General features: G+C 41.6%; 1 protein-coding gene across 5 annotated transcripts in view; it reads right to left on the bottom strand.

The window, feature by feature from the left end:
- The window catches only part of cep112 (centrosomal protein 112), a 112,980-nt gene that overhangs the window by 68,162 nt on the left and 26,522 nt on the right, over nucleotides 1-18,296 (bottom strand). For all 5 annotated transcript variants that reach the window (XR_007882067.1, XM_051388853.1, XM_051388851.1 and 2 more), the window contains 6 exons: nucleotides 14,228-14,382; nucleotides 13,876-14,005; nucleotides 13,687-13,779; nucleotides 13,513-13,572; nucleotides 12,325-12,404; nucleotides 1,528-1,663 (listed from right to left, as the gene is read on the bottom strand). Coding sequence is in view for 4 of the 5 variants with exons in the window: in XM_051388853.1 (XP_051244813.1) it covers nucleotides 1,528-1,663; nucleotides 12,325-12,404; nucleotides 13,513-13,572; nucleotides 13,687-13,779; nucleotides 13,876-14,005; nucleotides 14,228-14,382 (654 nt within the window). In the remaining variant the exon portion in view is untranslated. The remainder of the gene's footprint in view (nucleotides 1-1,527; nucleotides 1,664-12,324; nucleotides 12,405-13,512; nucleotides 13,573-13,686; nucleotides 13,780-13,875; nucleotides 14,006-14,227; nucleotides 14,383-18,296) is intronic.

An 18,296-nucleotide genomic window follows, 5' to 3' on the forward strand; every position in this document is an offset into this window, starting at 1 on the left:
TGGGCAGGAGTGGCCTCATTAGTCTCACATTTCTCACATATTGGAGAAACAGAGGGGAATAACCTGTGCACTTTTGCCTTTGAATAATGTAGTCTGTATAGAATCTTAAATTGCATGAGGCAATGCCTAAAGTTTATGGAGCATCTGTGTATCTGCTTTAGACTACGACTCCATTGTTCTTCAGAGATCTGGATACCCAGGTCTCTTTCCCAGGGATTATTAGAAGTGTCTACCCGTTATATCGGTATACATGTAAAAGTCTGAAAAAAGATGAGGGGGAATGAGGTGAGGGTCTAATAATGTTTCTGATTGTACAGTATCTCACAAAAGTGAGTACACCCCTCACATTTCTGCAAATATTTCATTATATCTTTTCATGGGACAACACTGAACAAATGACACTTTGATACAATGTAAAGTAGTCAGTGTACAGCTTGTATAATAGTGTAAATTTACTGTCCCCCTCAAAAAACACACAGCCATTAATGTCTAAACCGCTGGCAACAAAAGTGAGTAAATCCCCTAAGTGAAAATGTCCAAATTGGCCCAAAGTGTCAATATTTTGTGTGGCCACCATTATTTTCCAGCACTGCCTTAACCCTCTTGGGCATGGAGTTCACCAGAGCTTCACAGGTTGCCACTGGAATCCTTTCCTCCTCCACCTTCTGTTTGAGGATGCCCCACAGATGCTCCATGGGGTTTAGGTCTGGAGACATGCTTGGCCAGTCCATCACCTTTAGCCTCAGCTTCTTTAGCAAGGCAGTGGTCGTCTTGGAGGTGTGTTTGGGGTCGTTATCATGTTGGAATACTGCCCTGCGGCCCAGTTTCCAAAGGGAGGGATTGTGCTCTGCTTCAGTATGTCACAGTACATGTTGGCATTCATGGTTCCCTCAATGAACTGTTACTCCCCAGTGCCAGCAGCACTCACACAGCCTCAGACCATGAGACTCCCACCACCATGCTTGACTGTAGGCAAGACACACCTGTCTTTGTGCTCCTCACCTGGTTGCCGCCACACACGCTTGACACCATCTGAACCAAATAAGTTTATCTTGGTCTCATCAGACTAAGGACATGGTTCCAGTAATCATCCTGTCTGGGCAGTCCTATCTTGTTGACAAGTTGTTAAAATGAGGCAAAAGTACCATCAATGTACAGGTCTAAGACATGATACCAGCCGGTATGGTATTTTACCAGCATGGACCAGGTAAAGCAACAGTGAACAGCAGTAAACGCATCAGCTGTTGCCAACGTCATTCGTTGCCACACCGTTTTCGAACGTTTTGGTAGCCTCCTTCACACAGGGCTAACCTGCTGCTTTAAAACGGAATTGCGGATGAAACAATCCCAAACGCGAGATTGTTAAAGGTTGTAAAGGTTTCAAGCAGTTCAGCTGTATTAGACCTTCTAATGTTTAGCTGAGGATCTGTCTAGATATGGGTCCAGTGCACAATTAAAAGCCCCACCAATTATTCTCTTTCTCTTTATATGCTTTTATGTACATTTATGTGTGTATGTGAATCAGACCTGGAGTTTCATGTCAGCGTAGGCCTTCTCAGAGCTGAGCTCCACCTGTTTCTTGAACTGCTCCAGCGCCATATCTGCCTGCTGGATCTGCTGCCTTTGGCTCTCCCTGGCTCTGTCCAGCTGGCTCTCCATCTCCCTTCAAACCAAACACGCACACACACATACAGAAATGAATATATGAAGCCATAGAAATGGAATTGCGGACCAGAGATCCTGAAATGCTTTGTTAAGAAAGTGGCCTCTACTTTTATATAACTTTTTAAACAGTAGATACAAAGGGATTTCCGGAAGGGCTGAACACAGTTTCTGTTTTTATGCGATTTGCCACATGATACCTGAAGAAATATTTTCAGAACCTTTCATAATATGACCATTTATAATTATTTCTGTTTGTTTTTATTAGAAAGAGTCAAGTGATGGGAAAGTCAATCAAAAATTCTACCATATCCATCAGCTCAAATACCTTTCTGTGTATGTTTGCGTGTGTGTGTGCGTGTGTGTGTGTGTGTGTCCTCCATGCAGGTACACTGCAGATATTGCTGGCAAATGTCAGGTCATGGAGTTGCAGGCTGAGAGGATTGACAGGCACACTAAGAGGGACAGCCTCATACCGAGAGCTGTCAGCGCCCAACCGAGAGGCCCAGCCACAACATCATATACAGCAATACCAAGCAGCTGTCAAGCCAAACCCACGGAGGGTGTGTGGGGACAGGAGTGTGTGTCGGGGTGGAAGGAAAGAGTGTAGAAAGATAGACAGAGCTGGAAGTGATGGAAGAGTGTGAAGGTGTTATTTTTGTAAACCACCTGAAAATTTGCATGAAATTGACGGTCAGAGAGCGACTCTGTAGTCACGCATGATTTCTTTTTGACTTGGACACAGACTTGAGTATGAACAATATGTCAACATGCGCTCACATCTGACAAGTTTTAGCAGCTCCAAGTGTGTGTCATATGATATTCATATTGGATTTTGGTGTTGGCAGGCTCCTAAATCCTTTACATGACCTTTCTTGATATTGCCAAAATACAATAAAAAATCTGATATTACTGTAAGAAAATGTTTACTGTTTTTCATCAATAAAACAATGTACAAATAACACATGCCGTAATGATACAATACTCACATCCTTTCCTTTTAACGTATCAGAAAAAAACTTCTTCAAAAGACAACATAGAATTGATTTAGGTATCTATATGTATCCCTAATGCATTCTACGGTAACATGTTTGTATCACATGCCCATACATATAGTCTGAATACACATGTAGGGATTATATTTTCTGTTTATTTTTAAATAAAAGTGTGCATGTTCTTTCTTAGACTGGCATCCAGCTACAATTTAAGTCAAATACAATGAATGCCTTATGATAAATACTTAAAGATTATTAAAAATGCCTTGCTGGGAGCTACATTGAGGATAACTTTCTGAAACTGGGGCTGTTAGATAAAAAATGCATGTTTTTAGACCAAGTGCAAACAAAAACAGGCTGTTTTATACTGCTCTGAATCACAAAATCGTACAAAAATCCCTTAAAGTCCCTGTCCCTGCTTTTCATGAGTGTTATATGGTAATAATATCACGGGTGAACCCCTTTTAAAACAAGTGAATGAACTGATGAAATTTTCACAAACGCTCACACTGAATGTGCAACTGTTCAACTAACTTCAACACAAAGTGCAATTTTTCTAGGCAGCAAAGACCTGACTGCTATGCAGCAACCGAAATCATTCAAGACCCTTCTTCTGATTAATGCACAAAGATGACAATGCTGGAGAGAGAATAACACTGGCTGTGTGTGGTATGCACAGCACTGTGTGTGTGTGTGGGTGTGTCTTTTCTCCTGCTCCCTTGTAAATTAACTAACACTGTATGGATAATTATTCCCCGTGGACAGACAAGCAGGAGGGAGAATGAATTCTTGGCCGGTGGGTGAGACTTTAAACCAATTAGAAGTACAACTATTACAAAATGACGACAGGCGTACAACGGGTGGTGGTGGGGGACTAAGATGCTCCACATATTTATCTGTATTTCACAAAGCAGGAGGACTGTCAAGTGTTTGTGAGTGCGTGCCTTACAATTCATAAAGGATATGCTCCATTTCCACTGTTATGAAAGCATAGCAGGTAGCACTATAAACATGCCAACAGAAGCACACACCTCTTAAAAAAAAAACCACAGAGAGAGCTATAGTCATTGCCTGCACACACACTCTCACAAAGTTTGAATTTTTGCTATGGGATTAATCACTTCCCATAATCAAACTCAAAGGGTTTAATAAAAGATAGAACAAGGAATGAAAAAAGAAAGAAACGAAGTAAGACAGAAAAGATAAAAACAGCTAAATGAAAAGAAGGCAAAGAACAGAAGCAGAGTATTGAAAAAGGAATGTGCAAGCTTTCTCTCCTCTTTATAGTGTTCTGTCTCTTTGTAATTTTGGTCTCTCTCATGTCGGACATCAAACGACAAAGAAATTGTTTTTTTTTCTCTCCCAATTTTGTGTACTCTGTAATTATTAATCAGTCTCGTTGCATGACTGCCTTCCGGGCTCAGACAGACACAAAAGGATATGTACAGAGACTAAAATGGAAAAAAAAGAAAGACAGCGGAAAAGAGAGAGGAAGATGGAAAAATGGATGTCACAGAAATAGCAAGTTTTTTAAACTTCCAAGGCAGAGCAGAAATGAATTGGGTGTGTGTCACGGTTGAGAGTGTGTGTAAGTGTACGGGTGTGCGCATATGCGTGTATACGGGGCTTTGTTCATGAGCCACAGTCCCGAACTCTATGTGTGACTGACAAGTCTACTCAAGGAATGCACTATGACTAAGTTGGAGCCGGCTGCTGGGCCTACACCTCTGAGGATACACCGAAAAAATTCACTGCAGCTAACTTTAAGTGTGTGACAGACTGAAACATATTATGGTCTAAAGCTGAGGAGAGCAGGTGAACACATGGCAGCTTCAGTGATTTCTCGGAGAATAACTCTGTGTGTGGTCACAAGAGCGGTAGACAACGTGTCACCATCAATAACAGAGCAATGAGGGTGAGATGAGAGGACAGAGAGGGGAAAAAAAAAGAGTCAGGGAGGCCTGGCAAGGAGAAACAGAGAGGGTAAGGAAGGAGAGGGGTGCCAGCACCAGGGCGGCCCGTTGGCTTTAAATGGATCTCTGGTCAGAAAAGTGGAAGGAGAGGAGGCTCAAATTAAAGATGTGCCTTCTCTAAAGAGGAAGTCCTCTCATCCCTCAATCCTAAACGGCTGTTTAAAGGGGAGGAAGAGAGGGAGACGAGGAGAGAGGAGTGTTTGTGCTAGAAAGGGTGAAAGAGCTTCCGCCATCCAGCCGCCTGGCAGACAGGCAGGGATGCCGGCGTTTTCCGGACTGCCCTAACCACACACTGCCACGTGCCGCCTGTGTGAGCACCACATGCTGGATATACAGACACAAGGAACCTACTGTACATAAACATTCACGTACAGTTAATACAAGAGTACACATTAAAGTTAATGGACACAGAGCCAACTGTAATTGCTTATGCAAATATTCTTTTCATGTGAGAAGAGTATTTAGGAATTGTATGGGCTGTGATGTGGGTGGAGCGGTGCATGGAAAAGACTGACAAACAGACTAGAATGCACGCTTGCATGTGGATGCCTCTGGTCTCTAGTATAAAAAGACAGAGAGTGAGAGTGAGTGAGTGTGCGTGTGTGTGTGTGTGTGTGTGTACGTGTGTGCGCAAGTGCATGCGAGCGCCCGCGCATCTGCGTCTGTGAGCTCATCCAAACGGAATGATAACGAATCCACAGACACATCAAAGGGGCCTGGAAGAAAAAAAAAGAGGGAGCACAAAAAAAAGAGAGAGAAAATGCAAAACTGAAATATTCAGCGCCCTCTGAAGAAAAAATAAAACAGGCTTGGTTTTCATCCGCATCCCAAGAGAAAGAGAAAGGGCGAGAGAGAGAGAGAAAATAAAGACAGAAACAGACACAGAATAGGAGACAGACCACAAATAAGTGAACACAAAAGAGAGACAGCACAAGGGCAAGAAAATATTAAAGACAGTGAGGGAAAGAGTTAAAAAGAGAGAGAGCAGAAAATAGAGAGTCATTGAGCTTGATGGCTTTAAAACTGCCTTCAAATGTTGCTGTTTGTAAACTGCCCATTTACAAACAGCATCTCACATCAATATATGAAACAAAATGGCCTCATACATACAAAGGATGAGGCATCGTTATCATTATCCGTCTTCCACAGTAGCATCAGTGAAAACAGTCGCCTCACTAGTGTTGTTGCTGTTGCTACCAGCCTCTTAAATATAATATATAATAAAAATAGAGGTTACACGATTGCTAACTATTAATTAAGCTTCAACCTGCACCAGTCCCATAAAGCAGTCTATTAGCTAACTATTTTGTTTTTGAAAATAAGTGCTTGAGTCATCTCTTGAAGAAAAAAAGACAAAGATTTACTGGCTACAGCCTGCATCATGATTTCATTTTGAATATTGTCTGGTTTTCTTAGTCTTCAAATGAACAAACTGAATATTTTGGGGCTTTGAACTGTTGGTCGGACAAAAAAATAAAGATGTCATCTTGAACTCTGGGTAACGGACATGGAATTTCTTCACTATTTTCTGTACTGATTAATCAATAATGAAAATTATTGTTTACCCTACGTAGATTAATTTCAAATAAAGGTCAAGAATAGCGCTCGCTGCAGATGGATGTTGCAGAAGGGAAGAGGCTTAGTGCCTTGCCATGACAGATGACATTTCAATTCATCTATACAAACTGTCTCCTCTGAAGCCTGTGCTCTCCTATCAACACTGGGGATGAAACCAGTGACTTTCCCTGGTGCTAGTGAGTGTGTCAAACCCAACTGAACACCCTAAGGAGAGAGAAGAGGACGAAGAGGAATCTGGTGCAGCCCAGGCTGACAATACCACTATGTGGGTGGATAAACATGTTGGTGGGACAGAACAAAAAGACATACTAGATGTGTGTCTCATGCTTCAAAAGGGCTCTAGAGTTCAGAGTTATTTAATATTTCTATACAGCTCTTTCCTGCTTTGGTATAGTTCAGATATGCTGAAGTACGGTGGTTATTTATTCTTTGTATACATGAAAACTCGAACTGTGCCTACAGCACAGAAAAGCAAAATGCACCAGATGGTATGATGTTAGTATAAAAATGTTTAGAGCTGAAGAGAAGAGGAGAGATTTTACTCATGACATGATTTCGAACAGGGATTTTCTTGCCTTCACTGTGCATTTAGATGCTATTTGGCTTCATGAATTATGCAGACTACAGCATAATATGCTAAATCAACTAGGCACGAGTCCCTAAAGTAAACATACTGTATTTACATATCCCAATCATTATACAATGGAAAATGAAGCTGGAAGGTTTTTAATGAAACAACGAAAGCCCTACAGACAATCTATCGAGATTGAGTTGTTTGAGTGTATGAATTAACTTGTGCCTGCTTTGGTAATAATTCATACTGTCAGTGCACATTTGTAAGTGAGCTAGCTTAATGTAAAAATGTCAAATAAGGTTATGTGTGATAATCACGTAGGCAAGGCATTTTTCATCATTACAGCATGGAAATGTTACAATATCAATCAGAGGCACATACATATTAAGTGATATGAAGATACTGAAATGATCAGATATGGCAAATTAGAGCTAAATGCCAGGGTAACTATTATTTTTTGTTTCCGGAGTAGAAACATATTATCTGCCTCATTATCTATCCAGTTAATTCAGTATTCAAAAAGACAAAAAGAATCATTGCCTAGACTGTCTCCATTAAAACATTCCTGCAGTGATACCAGTTAGCAAGCTTACACCACACACTCCTAATACTAAAACAAACAGCTTTTCTTGATGATATTTTAGCTTCTTCTTTTTCAGTGGGATAGCATTCATGCCTGCAAATCAGTGCTCAATACATTGAATAAAATAAAGTACATTGCAAGAGTATCTGAGGGTGTAAGTGTTCTTTAACTCAGAGAACCTTTGCTATTGGACCCAGTTAAAGAGCTCCTTAGAATTTTCCTTTAGTCAGGTCTGTGGTATCGAACTGGCGCTTAACCCATCTCCATCCTCCCCTTTAAATGCAGTTGCCATGGGAGTAAATATCGAGCCCTGGTGTAGCTTTTCAATATTCAGGATCCATACCTCCACCTGCTCCTGCACCTCAACAAAAACTGGGCCTCTGCTTGACTACCTCTGGTCCCTCTCTGGACCACCACCCCTGCTTCCCTCCATCCCTCCTGTCATGGGAGAGGAATGCTGAGAAAGATAAGACCACTTCAAAAGAGACACACACACACACACACACACGTAGGGTGTGCGCACACACGCACACGCACACACACACACACACACACACACACACACACACACACACACACACACACACACACACACACACACACACACACACACACACACACACACACACACACACACACACACACACACACACACACACACACACACACACACACACACACACACACCCTAACATGAAAGAACATACTGGATGAATCTTACACCTTTAAGAGTAAAGGGGCACTATCTCATGCAACCATGTGGGCATGCATGCACAAACACAGAGAGAGACAAGCAATGACACAGAGACTAAGACAGACATAAATACAAAATTAATTAACACCTTGCCAAAACATTTCTGTATACAAAATCAGAAGCTCCACCAAGCTACTGATTTTGTAACCAGCTCTTAAGAGGCTGTGAGGAAAATCATGAAATTGAAACGAACTTAAAAGAAAAGAAAGGAACTTTAAATTAGTGTTGAACAGGACTGTGACTGAAGAAAAGAGTTGTTGTAAATTCTGCACACCCCATCCATGACAGTGTGAGTGTGCGCACAGGTTTGGACAGGCGCTCTCACAGCAAGTAGGTTAGCCTCTCATAAAGGCAAGCACGCTTTCCCTTCAGCTGCTTCTGCCACTCCAAACTGTAAACGATCAAACTGAGCAGAAGTTACCACTGAGACGCAGTCAGAGTTGCGACAACCCTGCACCACACCTTAGCAGGCATGTGGTTTCTATAAAGCCAGTTGGGTGCCAAGTGGCAGGAAGGAGGACTAGAATGGTATGAGGGGAGAGAGAAATACCGTAATCTAGAAATAGACCAGCTGTTTTTCTTTTTCCTTGCTTTAAACATTCAGGTGATTTTCTGATGTTTTTTAAATTGTGATTTGGAGGTCACAGTTGCAAAAGCAGGCAAGCTGTTCCCCAGACGAGCTCCCTCTCCCCCCACCCTCTGTGGTGCATCTCTCCATCTCTATGCTAATGCCCTGTAATGATCTGAGGCACGTTGGGATGAAAGAAGAGGAGAGAAACTTGTTCTCTGCACAGCTTTGTAGTGCTTTCTGTTGTTGTTGCTATAGTAACACAGACCTGGAACTAAAATTGACGCAGCACTGCTTATTTGTATGGTAGGACGGAGTGAAAAAGTGGGTGTAAACCGTAGAAAGACGTCAGCTATATATGTTAACATGTATGCTACATGTGAACAACGATAATCAACTGCCAGCGCATTCCTCATTAGTGGTTGTCCTATTTATACAAAGAAGAAATTAAATATCAGAACATAGAAAGTGTTACCAATAGGTCCATGTTGATGTCTTAAGAGTAGATTGTGTCACAGTTGCTCAACATGCCTTCCGTGTGCCAGATCTGGCACATGGAAGGCATGTTGAGCAGTTCTACTTGTTTAATTTCATCATCCATCCTCCCATCTTCTCACACAACACACACAACACACACACACACCCCCCTGCGTGCGGTCTTGCTTTGACTTTGAAGTTCTCCTGGATCGCCTTTAAAGGCCGTCAGTGTTGCCACGACAGCAGGCAGGTAACAGACAGCAGACTGCTTAGTGTGTGTGTGTGTGTGTGTGTATGTGTATGTGTGGAGCTTGAGTACTTAATTAGCTAAGAGCCCGACGGGCCACTTGCCGTTTTCTCAGTGTTTAACACTAAACGAGGGAATGACTGGCTCGTTACTGATACTAACAACAAGGATAATTTATGCACAAACGGATCTGTCTGCTGTGTTTAAGCTTGTCCTCTGTTGCCGGGCTGACAATGACAGGCACAAACAATAAGCAGGCACAACCATCAATGTCCCTTTGCGATCTTTATGCTAAATACTAAACGCCACAAAACTGCAAAATTTGTTTTCATGCTGTTTCAAAGACAGAAAAACAAAGGAACAGTAATAATAACCATCCACCACAAGTTAATACAATTTCTAATTCACAAAAAAAAGAAGTATCCTTGTTTTTAGAGGCCATTTAAAATGTGTTTGGCTTAGAAACAAAGTGCCTTGGGCCAAAGATGAGGACCCAAAAAAAAAGCAAATACAGCCACTCTCAGCCCATTCTTTCTAATCCACTGCCTCTGGGTTGCTGTTATATTGTGACAACCAGTTGAAAACCTCTCAAGGGGGGCGATGGCACTGTCACTGGCCTTGGCTGTGTTGTTGAATGGCCGTTGTGTTTAATTGTGCGAAACACATTCACGTTTCGCTGGGGAAACTGTAATCTGCTTGTGACCAAGTAATGTGGTCCAGTATGGGATTAATTACCCAGTGGAATGTACTGACTGGCTGACTGGTTGGTTGGCTGATTGCTGACATCCTAGACTTCAACAGACTCCAGACAAAGTGTGTAGTTCTGGAGGGAAGGGAGTGATAGAGTTAGGGTGAAAGTAGGAGGCCGAGGGGGAGGTGAAGAGTGATGGGGAAACAAAAGTAGGTCTCAACTTTTAGGGTAGTTATTATTATTACTAATAATGATATAATAATAATGAATTCACTAATCATTTCAATCGCTGTATTTCTGTAATATCTCAAACGTAGCTTACAAAGTATCTGGTAGCAGAAAAAAGACCCTTTTCACAGCAGACATTTTGATACCTTAGCAAGGGAGGTACAGGTGTAATTACTTACATTAATTAATAATGGCTGCATTGCATTTAGGCGAACCAGTTTGTGGATGCTGGTATTTTGCATGCTTACCAGAATGTCTTACTGGGACACTTGATGAAACCAATCCATGGCTACCATAATTAGTTATACTGCTCCAATATGTTCACCAGCTAGTCGCAACTGTGTCGGTCTGCCTGTCTGAAACAGGACTGATGAGACTGAACCCAAACAGTAAAGTTGCGGGCCACAATACCAAAACAGATCCAAAAAGATCTGTAGAGCTGAGGGAACTCGGAATTCAGTGATAATTGTCACATAGATACATCACTATGTGCGATTGCTTTCATGTTACACATACGTAGTCATTTGACCAATTGCTCATAAAAATATTCATTTGTGCAGCTTTAACATATTTTACTGCACTCTGTAATTTTTTTTTAAATATCCCACAGCAAGTCATGAATATAATTTATACCAACTGACTCTGACTTCTTTATAATGACTTACATCTACAGTCCCATCCACATGGTATTTCCCTCATATGGTTATCAGTTTTAGTGTAGAGACTGTTTGATTTATACAGTAGGATTAAGTTTGCTAGTTTTCTTCAACACAACACAAATGTCTATCACACGAGAAGCTCTGATCTCTACGACTTCTCATCACAGTTTCCAGGCTCTCAACTCTAACCGTGCTACTCAGTTATAAAAAAAGATCAAAGAGAGTTTGCAAGGGTTGGCTTGTTAAAGCCAAACTCCACCTTAAATCAGATTCATACACACTATTCTTATGATCAAAGACTCGAGTCAGTAGACATAAACAACTCTCGAATAAAGTTTGAAGTCACAAAGTCAAGGCTCAAATGTGTGATACTGGTAATTGTAAAATAAATGCTCAACTAGCATTATACATGTTGGAAATTGCATGACCAGAAGGGGCAATTTTAGTACAAACAGTAATAAAGCAGGACATTTGTCCATAAACCTGCAAAATACCTGTCAAGATGACATTCTTAGATTATAATTGGGCTTGCATAGTATTTAATTAAACACACACACACACACACACACACACACACACACACACACACACACACACACACACACACACACACACACACACACACACACACACACACACACACACACACACACACACACACACACACACACACACACACACACACACACACACACTTCTATTATATGTGTAGGGTGCATTGCTCCAGCTCGCATTTTATGTCAACTGCACACATCTGCAAAAACACACACAGACACATGAACTTTAACACACTGGCTGACATACTGATGGTGTGCCTCAGACCATTATGTCAAACACTTGGCCAAGAGGGAAGGAGGAGGACCACACACAGACACACAGATTTTAGCTTGTTAATGTGGTTATTGTGTGAATTCTAACATAACTGATCAAATATACAGCAAAGTGTATATTTGTGACACTATTTGTATTCAAAAGTGGGCTATATGTACTATAATGTTGAGTGATGTGTTCAAAATGCACTGTTTGCTGCGCCTGTCGCATGGAAAACACAGAATAAAGGTTTAGCTGCAGTACACAAAATATCTGTATGTACTGAGGTCACACCCATGTTAATAAATGTACAGCTTTAGCATTAGACCTACAGTTTACTACTACAAATACAGCTGGAAGCAGTGTTCTAAATTGCAGTATTTTTGGATAATAACTCTGTAATCAGTACTAAAAACTGTTTTATAAATCAGATATTACAATACACTTTTTCAAAAACTTTCAGCGTGATACTCAAATGTATTATTGTAACAAATAACACTTTTGGTTTGGTCTCTCTCATTGTACCTGAGTGCATCTTCTAGTTTGGCTATCTTCCTCTTGGCCTCTGTTCTCTCTTTCTCTGCCTCGCTCTGGATTGCCAAAACCTGAGGGAGAGAGCGAGAAAGAGACAGTAAAAGAGAGAGGTGTAAGTGAGTGTAACAGCAGACTCCATCAAACATCACTCAACAAAACTCTCCCGCCTGTGACCTTGTGCATCTGGTCTCATCTCTTCTCTCTATCACCCCATCAAAAGTATCATCTGAGCCTAACTGCCTGCACAGAGGGCCTCTCGCTCTGGATCTATGGCAGCCATATGGTCCCTTCTTATATCCAGATACTGTACTCTGGCCTCCTTCACGTGGTTAATTTACCACTCTAAAGAGGAATCTTTCCAGGGGAATCAAAAAGCAAAACAAGCGACTGATTTCTCTTTTTTTCACTGTTTTCAACTCCTGTCAATGTTTTCAACTCCTGTCACCTTGCAGAAGGAAAAAAAGAAAAGTAGGGAAAAAGATACAGGTTGTAAAAATAGACTGTATTTGAGGAAAACGCAAAGACATCAGAACCAAACTACTGACTTTCTTTTAGAGATTTAAATTCTCCTTGACCCTGAGTAAAGTGCACAGAGGCCTACTAAGTTATTGCAGGTGTATCAGCCAGAGGGGGCCCTGTCTTCTGGGCATGCCAGCCTGCCACCAGCACACATATTATAACTGTGGCACTTTGAAGATGACCCTGGTGCAGCAGGTCTTTAAAATCATCTGAGAAGTCTGGCCTGGGCTGGTCTGGTCCAGCTCAGATCATTAGCAATGGTCTCCTCACTCCATGGTTTATGACTGAAGACATGCGTGAGGGTGCAATTAGGGATCGGCTCGGGTAGACTGCATACTTCAGACAGAAAGATATCCCTTTCGGGTGTTGTCTTTTGCAGAGTCACAAATTTATTTGGGGTCCATATAACTCAACTTTCTTTGCTTAAAAACTATTATGATAAATTATAAATCCTCCTCTTTCTTCTCTGTGCAGTCCTACCTATTAATCATGGCTCTGATTTTATGAGACCAGACATAAAATCTAAAAGTAAGGGGAACCAAAAGAAACATGTGACTCCAGGCTTTGATCTCCACTTGACCGTAGTAACTTTGTCCAGAGCAGTTTTAATGCAACGACAGAAGCTATGGCGCTCTGGGGATCAGTTTCCTGACACACTACCTTTTTCTCACAGTTGTTCTGCAGTTCATCTTTTTCTTGCTGAAACTTTATCCCTTGATCCTGTGACACATGAGACAAAAACAAGCCCATTGTAACTGCAAGCATTTGCATAGCTGGCATTCGCTCAGTGACAAATAGAAAAGACGCACGCCCCTACCACCACCCGAATCATACCCTGACTTGTTGGTGTCTTCGATGTTCACTGTCCAGGAGCTGCTGCTTGAGCTGAGCTACAGTTTTCTCAAAGTCCTCCATCACTTCAGAGGCCTGGGAGAGAGAAACATTTTTGTATTTTGCATTTATAACAATAAATCTAGCAGGCTGGTAGGGACAGTCATGTGGATGTGTCGTGGTAATGTGCACCTTAGCTGCAGATAGAGCATGTTCCTGATGTAAGTGGCTCATGTCAGTCTCATGTTTGGCCTGCAGCTTCTGCACAGTATGTTCTTGTTGCTCACACAGCGACTCCTTCACCTTCTGCAGAATTGTATTTCTGTGGACAGTTAAGAGCATGACAGGGCAGTTAGTGGATAAACTGTTTCTTCTTTCAAAGTCACCATTAAAATAATTTCCATTAATTTATTTGATAATTACTTAAAATTCTCAAGCAGATATTTTACAACAAAAAATACATTTCGACAACCTAGTTATGTAGAGTATGTATTTTTCCACACTTAACATTTTTCCCTTCTTTATCGCTCCCTATTTCACATACCGTTTGTTGGCCTCCTGCAGTTCGGCACTGATGGATGCAATGTGGATCTCCAGCTGGGCTTTCTCCTGTGTCACCTTCTGACGCAGAGCACTGCCCTTCTCCACCTCCATCGACTGCTGTTTCACCCGCAGCTCCAGCTCACGCACCGTTTGCTCCTGAAGCACAAGCACAGAAATCAGTAAACCAAACAGCTTGAACCACTGAGGGCACCAGCTTGAGAAAAATGTCAAGGGTCAGAGGGCTGTGTGTTCCCATAGTGAAGTTAGACACAGAAATCTGGTTCTGAATATGGAAGAATGTGCCAAACAATGTTGCTCACCAACTTGATCCTCGATTCTATAACATACCATTTTTACTATTATTTTGTTAAATAAATTATAGATACTTACTGCTTAAATAATATTTTGTACTTATGGTCAAGTCTAAAGCCAGGGTTGGACATTTTTGGGTTTGCATTCTCTAAAGATCTTATCGTAAACAAAAACACCTTCTCCATACAAACTGCCCCAAAGGTCAAACAATTAGAAAAGTATTTTGTCGGTTTTGTTTATCCAGTCGACAAAAAACGTAACTGCAGCATTTTTTGAAGTCAACTGTTGTGCCTTTGAAAAGATTTCTAGAGTTGTAAAAGAAAATAAAAAAAATAAATAGTAAAGCTACTATTTTACTTTGTTGACATTGGATCAACTCATGGCAACACAGGGAACAGACGGTCATTCTACTGACATTAGAACTCGTATTTAATCGGACTGCGCCAGATGGTTTCTTACACAGAACCATCTGGGAAGTTGTTGTTGCAAACTGTTTGGAAAATGGCAGGCGCTTTCAAAACATTGGCACACATTAAGACATCACTGTCTATCACAAGTGAAGTTCAACAAATCAGATTAATGAACCACATAAACTAACTCAAACTCTTACTGAAGTCAGTCGGGAGAAGAAAGAAAACATCTTTTCAATCGAGAAAAGCCTTCAGTGCTCTTCTTTCAATGAAGAAACACTCTCCGGTTCTGATATAACGGACGCTAGTAACATCTACGTTACACAGCGCCCACCCCTGTAGCTACCAGTACTTCCTCAAAGGACGGTAATGGTTCTTGTACCATTGTAGACTGAAGGCTGGCAAGATGGATTTTCGTGTGATCTTGTGAGTCCAGCTGCCTCGCAAGGTTAACTCTTATTTAATGAAGGTCAAACGTCGATAGGCCTGTAGATTCATAACCTGCCTTGAATCTCACCAGTAGAGAGGTACTGTTGAGATGGACATGTTTCAACCAACACTAGACAACAATTGCAACTGTAACAGCATTATTGATGTCTCAACCACAAAAAAGGTACACAGTGGAGTTTCTGACCACATGTGGAACTGTGGAGCAATGTTTTGATCCCTGTTTGGTTTGTGTCCTGTACTCTTTTTTTACTTCATGAATACACAGCGACGTGTAGACCAGTGTGAGCATCAATGCAAGCAGTACATCAAAATAAAAAAAAACACGTTGCACAACTCTCCTACAGCACGCTTTGTTCACCAACAAAAAAACACATGGTGTAATGGGTGAATTATACACACACTAATACCTGGCACACGGCCTGCGTCAACTTTTCATTTTGACGCCCATCTTAACAGGTTAGAGCAGCCACACCGCCCGCGTGAGCAGTGCGGTTTGTTAACAAGGATTTTATTGTATTGTTTTTATCAAAGGAAAAGTCAATGAAGAGTGAATGATAGGCTGGCAGCAGCACAGCAGCAGCAACGATGTCTGAGTAGACACCACACCCACACTCACGCTCATGCTGTCATGCACAGGTAGAGGTAGGCAGTATGTCCCAGGTGTTTAGGGTGGATATGCAGTTGAAAAGCACAGGGTTTATACGATACACATACACAGAAATGTGTATAACAGTAGGACGTACATTAATTGTGTTCAACTAAATGAACACAGTACATTTGAACAACTTTTAATGTGTACCTGTAACTTGAAGAAACTGATCATATGTGCTAAAATTAGATCACCGAACTCTATGCCAATATCGAGTCATTTCAGTGGCTCGGTCAGGATTGATTTTAAATAAAGACAACGATCAAAGTCAGGCTGATGCAGACAGCTTCTTCCAGCACCAACTGGATGAAAAGAAACGTCCCCTGTCTGCATACGGTCCCCCAGCATGTGCATGTCTGTCTTTGTGTGTGTGTGTGTGTGTTCGCTTGTGACAGCACGGAATGCAGTGTGGGCAGGCTGATAAAGGCGATGACGGGGCGCTGATTAAAGATGGAGCATGCTAGTCCATCTAGACGATGACAGAGGCTGGTGATGACAGGAGGTGGAATGACAGGAAAGGAGGGAGCGGTGTGTTTGAAAACAGTACGAGAGCAACGCCCGGCAAGGCTGGTGAGAGAGATTTTTGTCTTTGTGTTAGCAGTGTAGGGTGCTAAGAAAAGGAACAAGGGGCCTGTGTTGTGCTGGGACGCGTGCTGACACTTAGCTCTCTGGCAGGAGATGAGAAGAAGCACCTCTCCATACTGAGGCTGGACTGGGCACACCTGGACACATTCAGAGGGAGCAAATTACGTCCCCTAATTAGGTGTTTTAGAAAGAGAATTACAAGGTGTGAAGAGCAGACTACATAAGCTACATTATGAGCTCTGCTCCCCGTCAGATTTAGAAGCGATAAAGTCTTTGAAGATGGAAAAAAAATGTAATGTAATTTTTAACAAAAAAAAAAAGTAATGGATGATCTTTTACAGAACTAAAGCCAGCAACTGGAAGACAGCGTGCATCACTCATCTCTTGAGGCTTGTCAGACTCTGTGTATGCATGCATGTTGTGTTTAAGACTCTAGTGTTAGCGGACGAGCAGCAAGTGGAGGAGAAAGTCTGACAGAAGACATAAAAAAAGGAAGACAAGAGAAGAGTGAGTACTTGTGAAACAGGTGTCAAACAAACACTCCTGCATGCTTGTTTACCCCTGTGGCTATGACTGAGGGTGCATGGATAAGGTTTTCTAAAGCTGATGCCACCATATAACATAATTATGTGTTAGAAACCATTTAAAGTGTTCAGGCACATATACTAGGTCAAAACCTAGTATATGGTATAAGTATAATGTGAATTCCTGGATATTAAATGCTTATCCTTAATTTTCTGTCGTGGTCCCACTCATATTTGCTCATAAGTAGTACTGGAGTAGATCACATGAGAACGATACTTTCAGCTCATATCTTAAGATGTTTGATTAGAAAGAGAACTAATTCTAACTATTCTAATTATCTTTTAACTTGCCCTGCTCTTTCATTCATTTCGATAGTTTTTATCTTTTTCTATGACTGTTTAGTCAGAGAGATTGTTATTTGGGGTGCTTTAACTGTTCGCTATCCCTTACGCCTCTCAGTGCACAGAGATCAGTTTGGAGGCAGAGGTGCTGCGAAGCGTTATTTGCTTCCTGTTGGTACCCATGTTAACCAATTGGGCTTTCCAGACAGAGAGCAGCCTACGTACTTATTCCACATATTTGTCAGTTGCATCTAAACAGAGAACGACAGACAAGCGGACACACAGGCAAGAGAGAAGCCTGTCCTGTCAATAATCACAAGATAGTCCTTTTAAATCCATTGTTGCAGAAGAAATCCTGCTTATCCATGAACACATGATTCACAAGGTTATTATAAAGCTTAGCTGTGACTAGAATCGCCTCCATCAACTGCGAGGCTTATTCACACCTATTCATTCTGAGAGCAACAGCTGATGGGGGAACTCCACACTCCACACCAGTGGTGTAACTTCACATCACTATCGCCTTTGTAGACCGCTTGCTGCGGTCCAGCAAAAAGAAAAGATCTGAGCTAATTTCAGATATGTTGCACACACTCCTAGGAAGAAAAGATAACAAAATACTTGCTACTAGCTACAAAGGGACATTAGTTCATCTGTAATCACTAGACAATATTATTCACATGTCCATTATCAGTCATTTAGATATGGACGTGCATGGACTACAGTCAACAGTTGGCTTGTGCAATACCTAGGCAGATACCGGCTTGTCTTTATTTTCAAATACCGACTCAGTTACTC

This window comes from Dicentrarchus labrax, unplaced genomic scaffold (assembly GCF_905237075.1).
Source record: "Dicentrarchus labrax unplaced genomic scaffold, dlabrax2021, whole genome shotgun sequence".
NCBI lineage: Eukaryota > Metazoa > Chordata > Actinopteri > Moronidae > Dicentrarchus > Dicentrarchus labrax.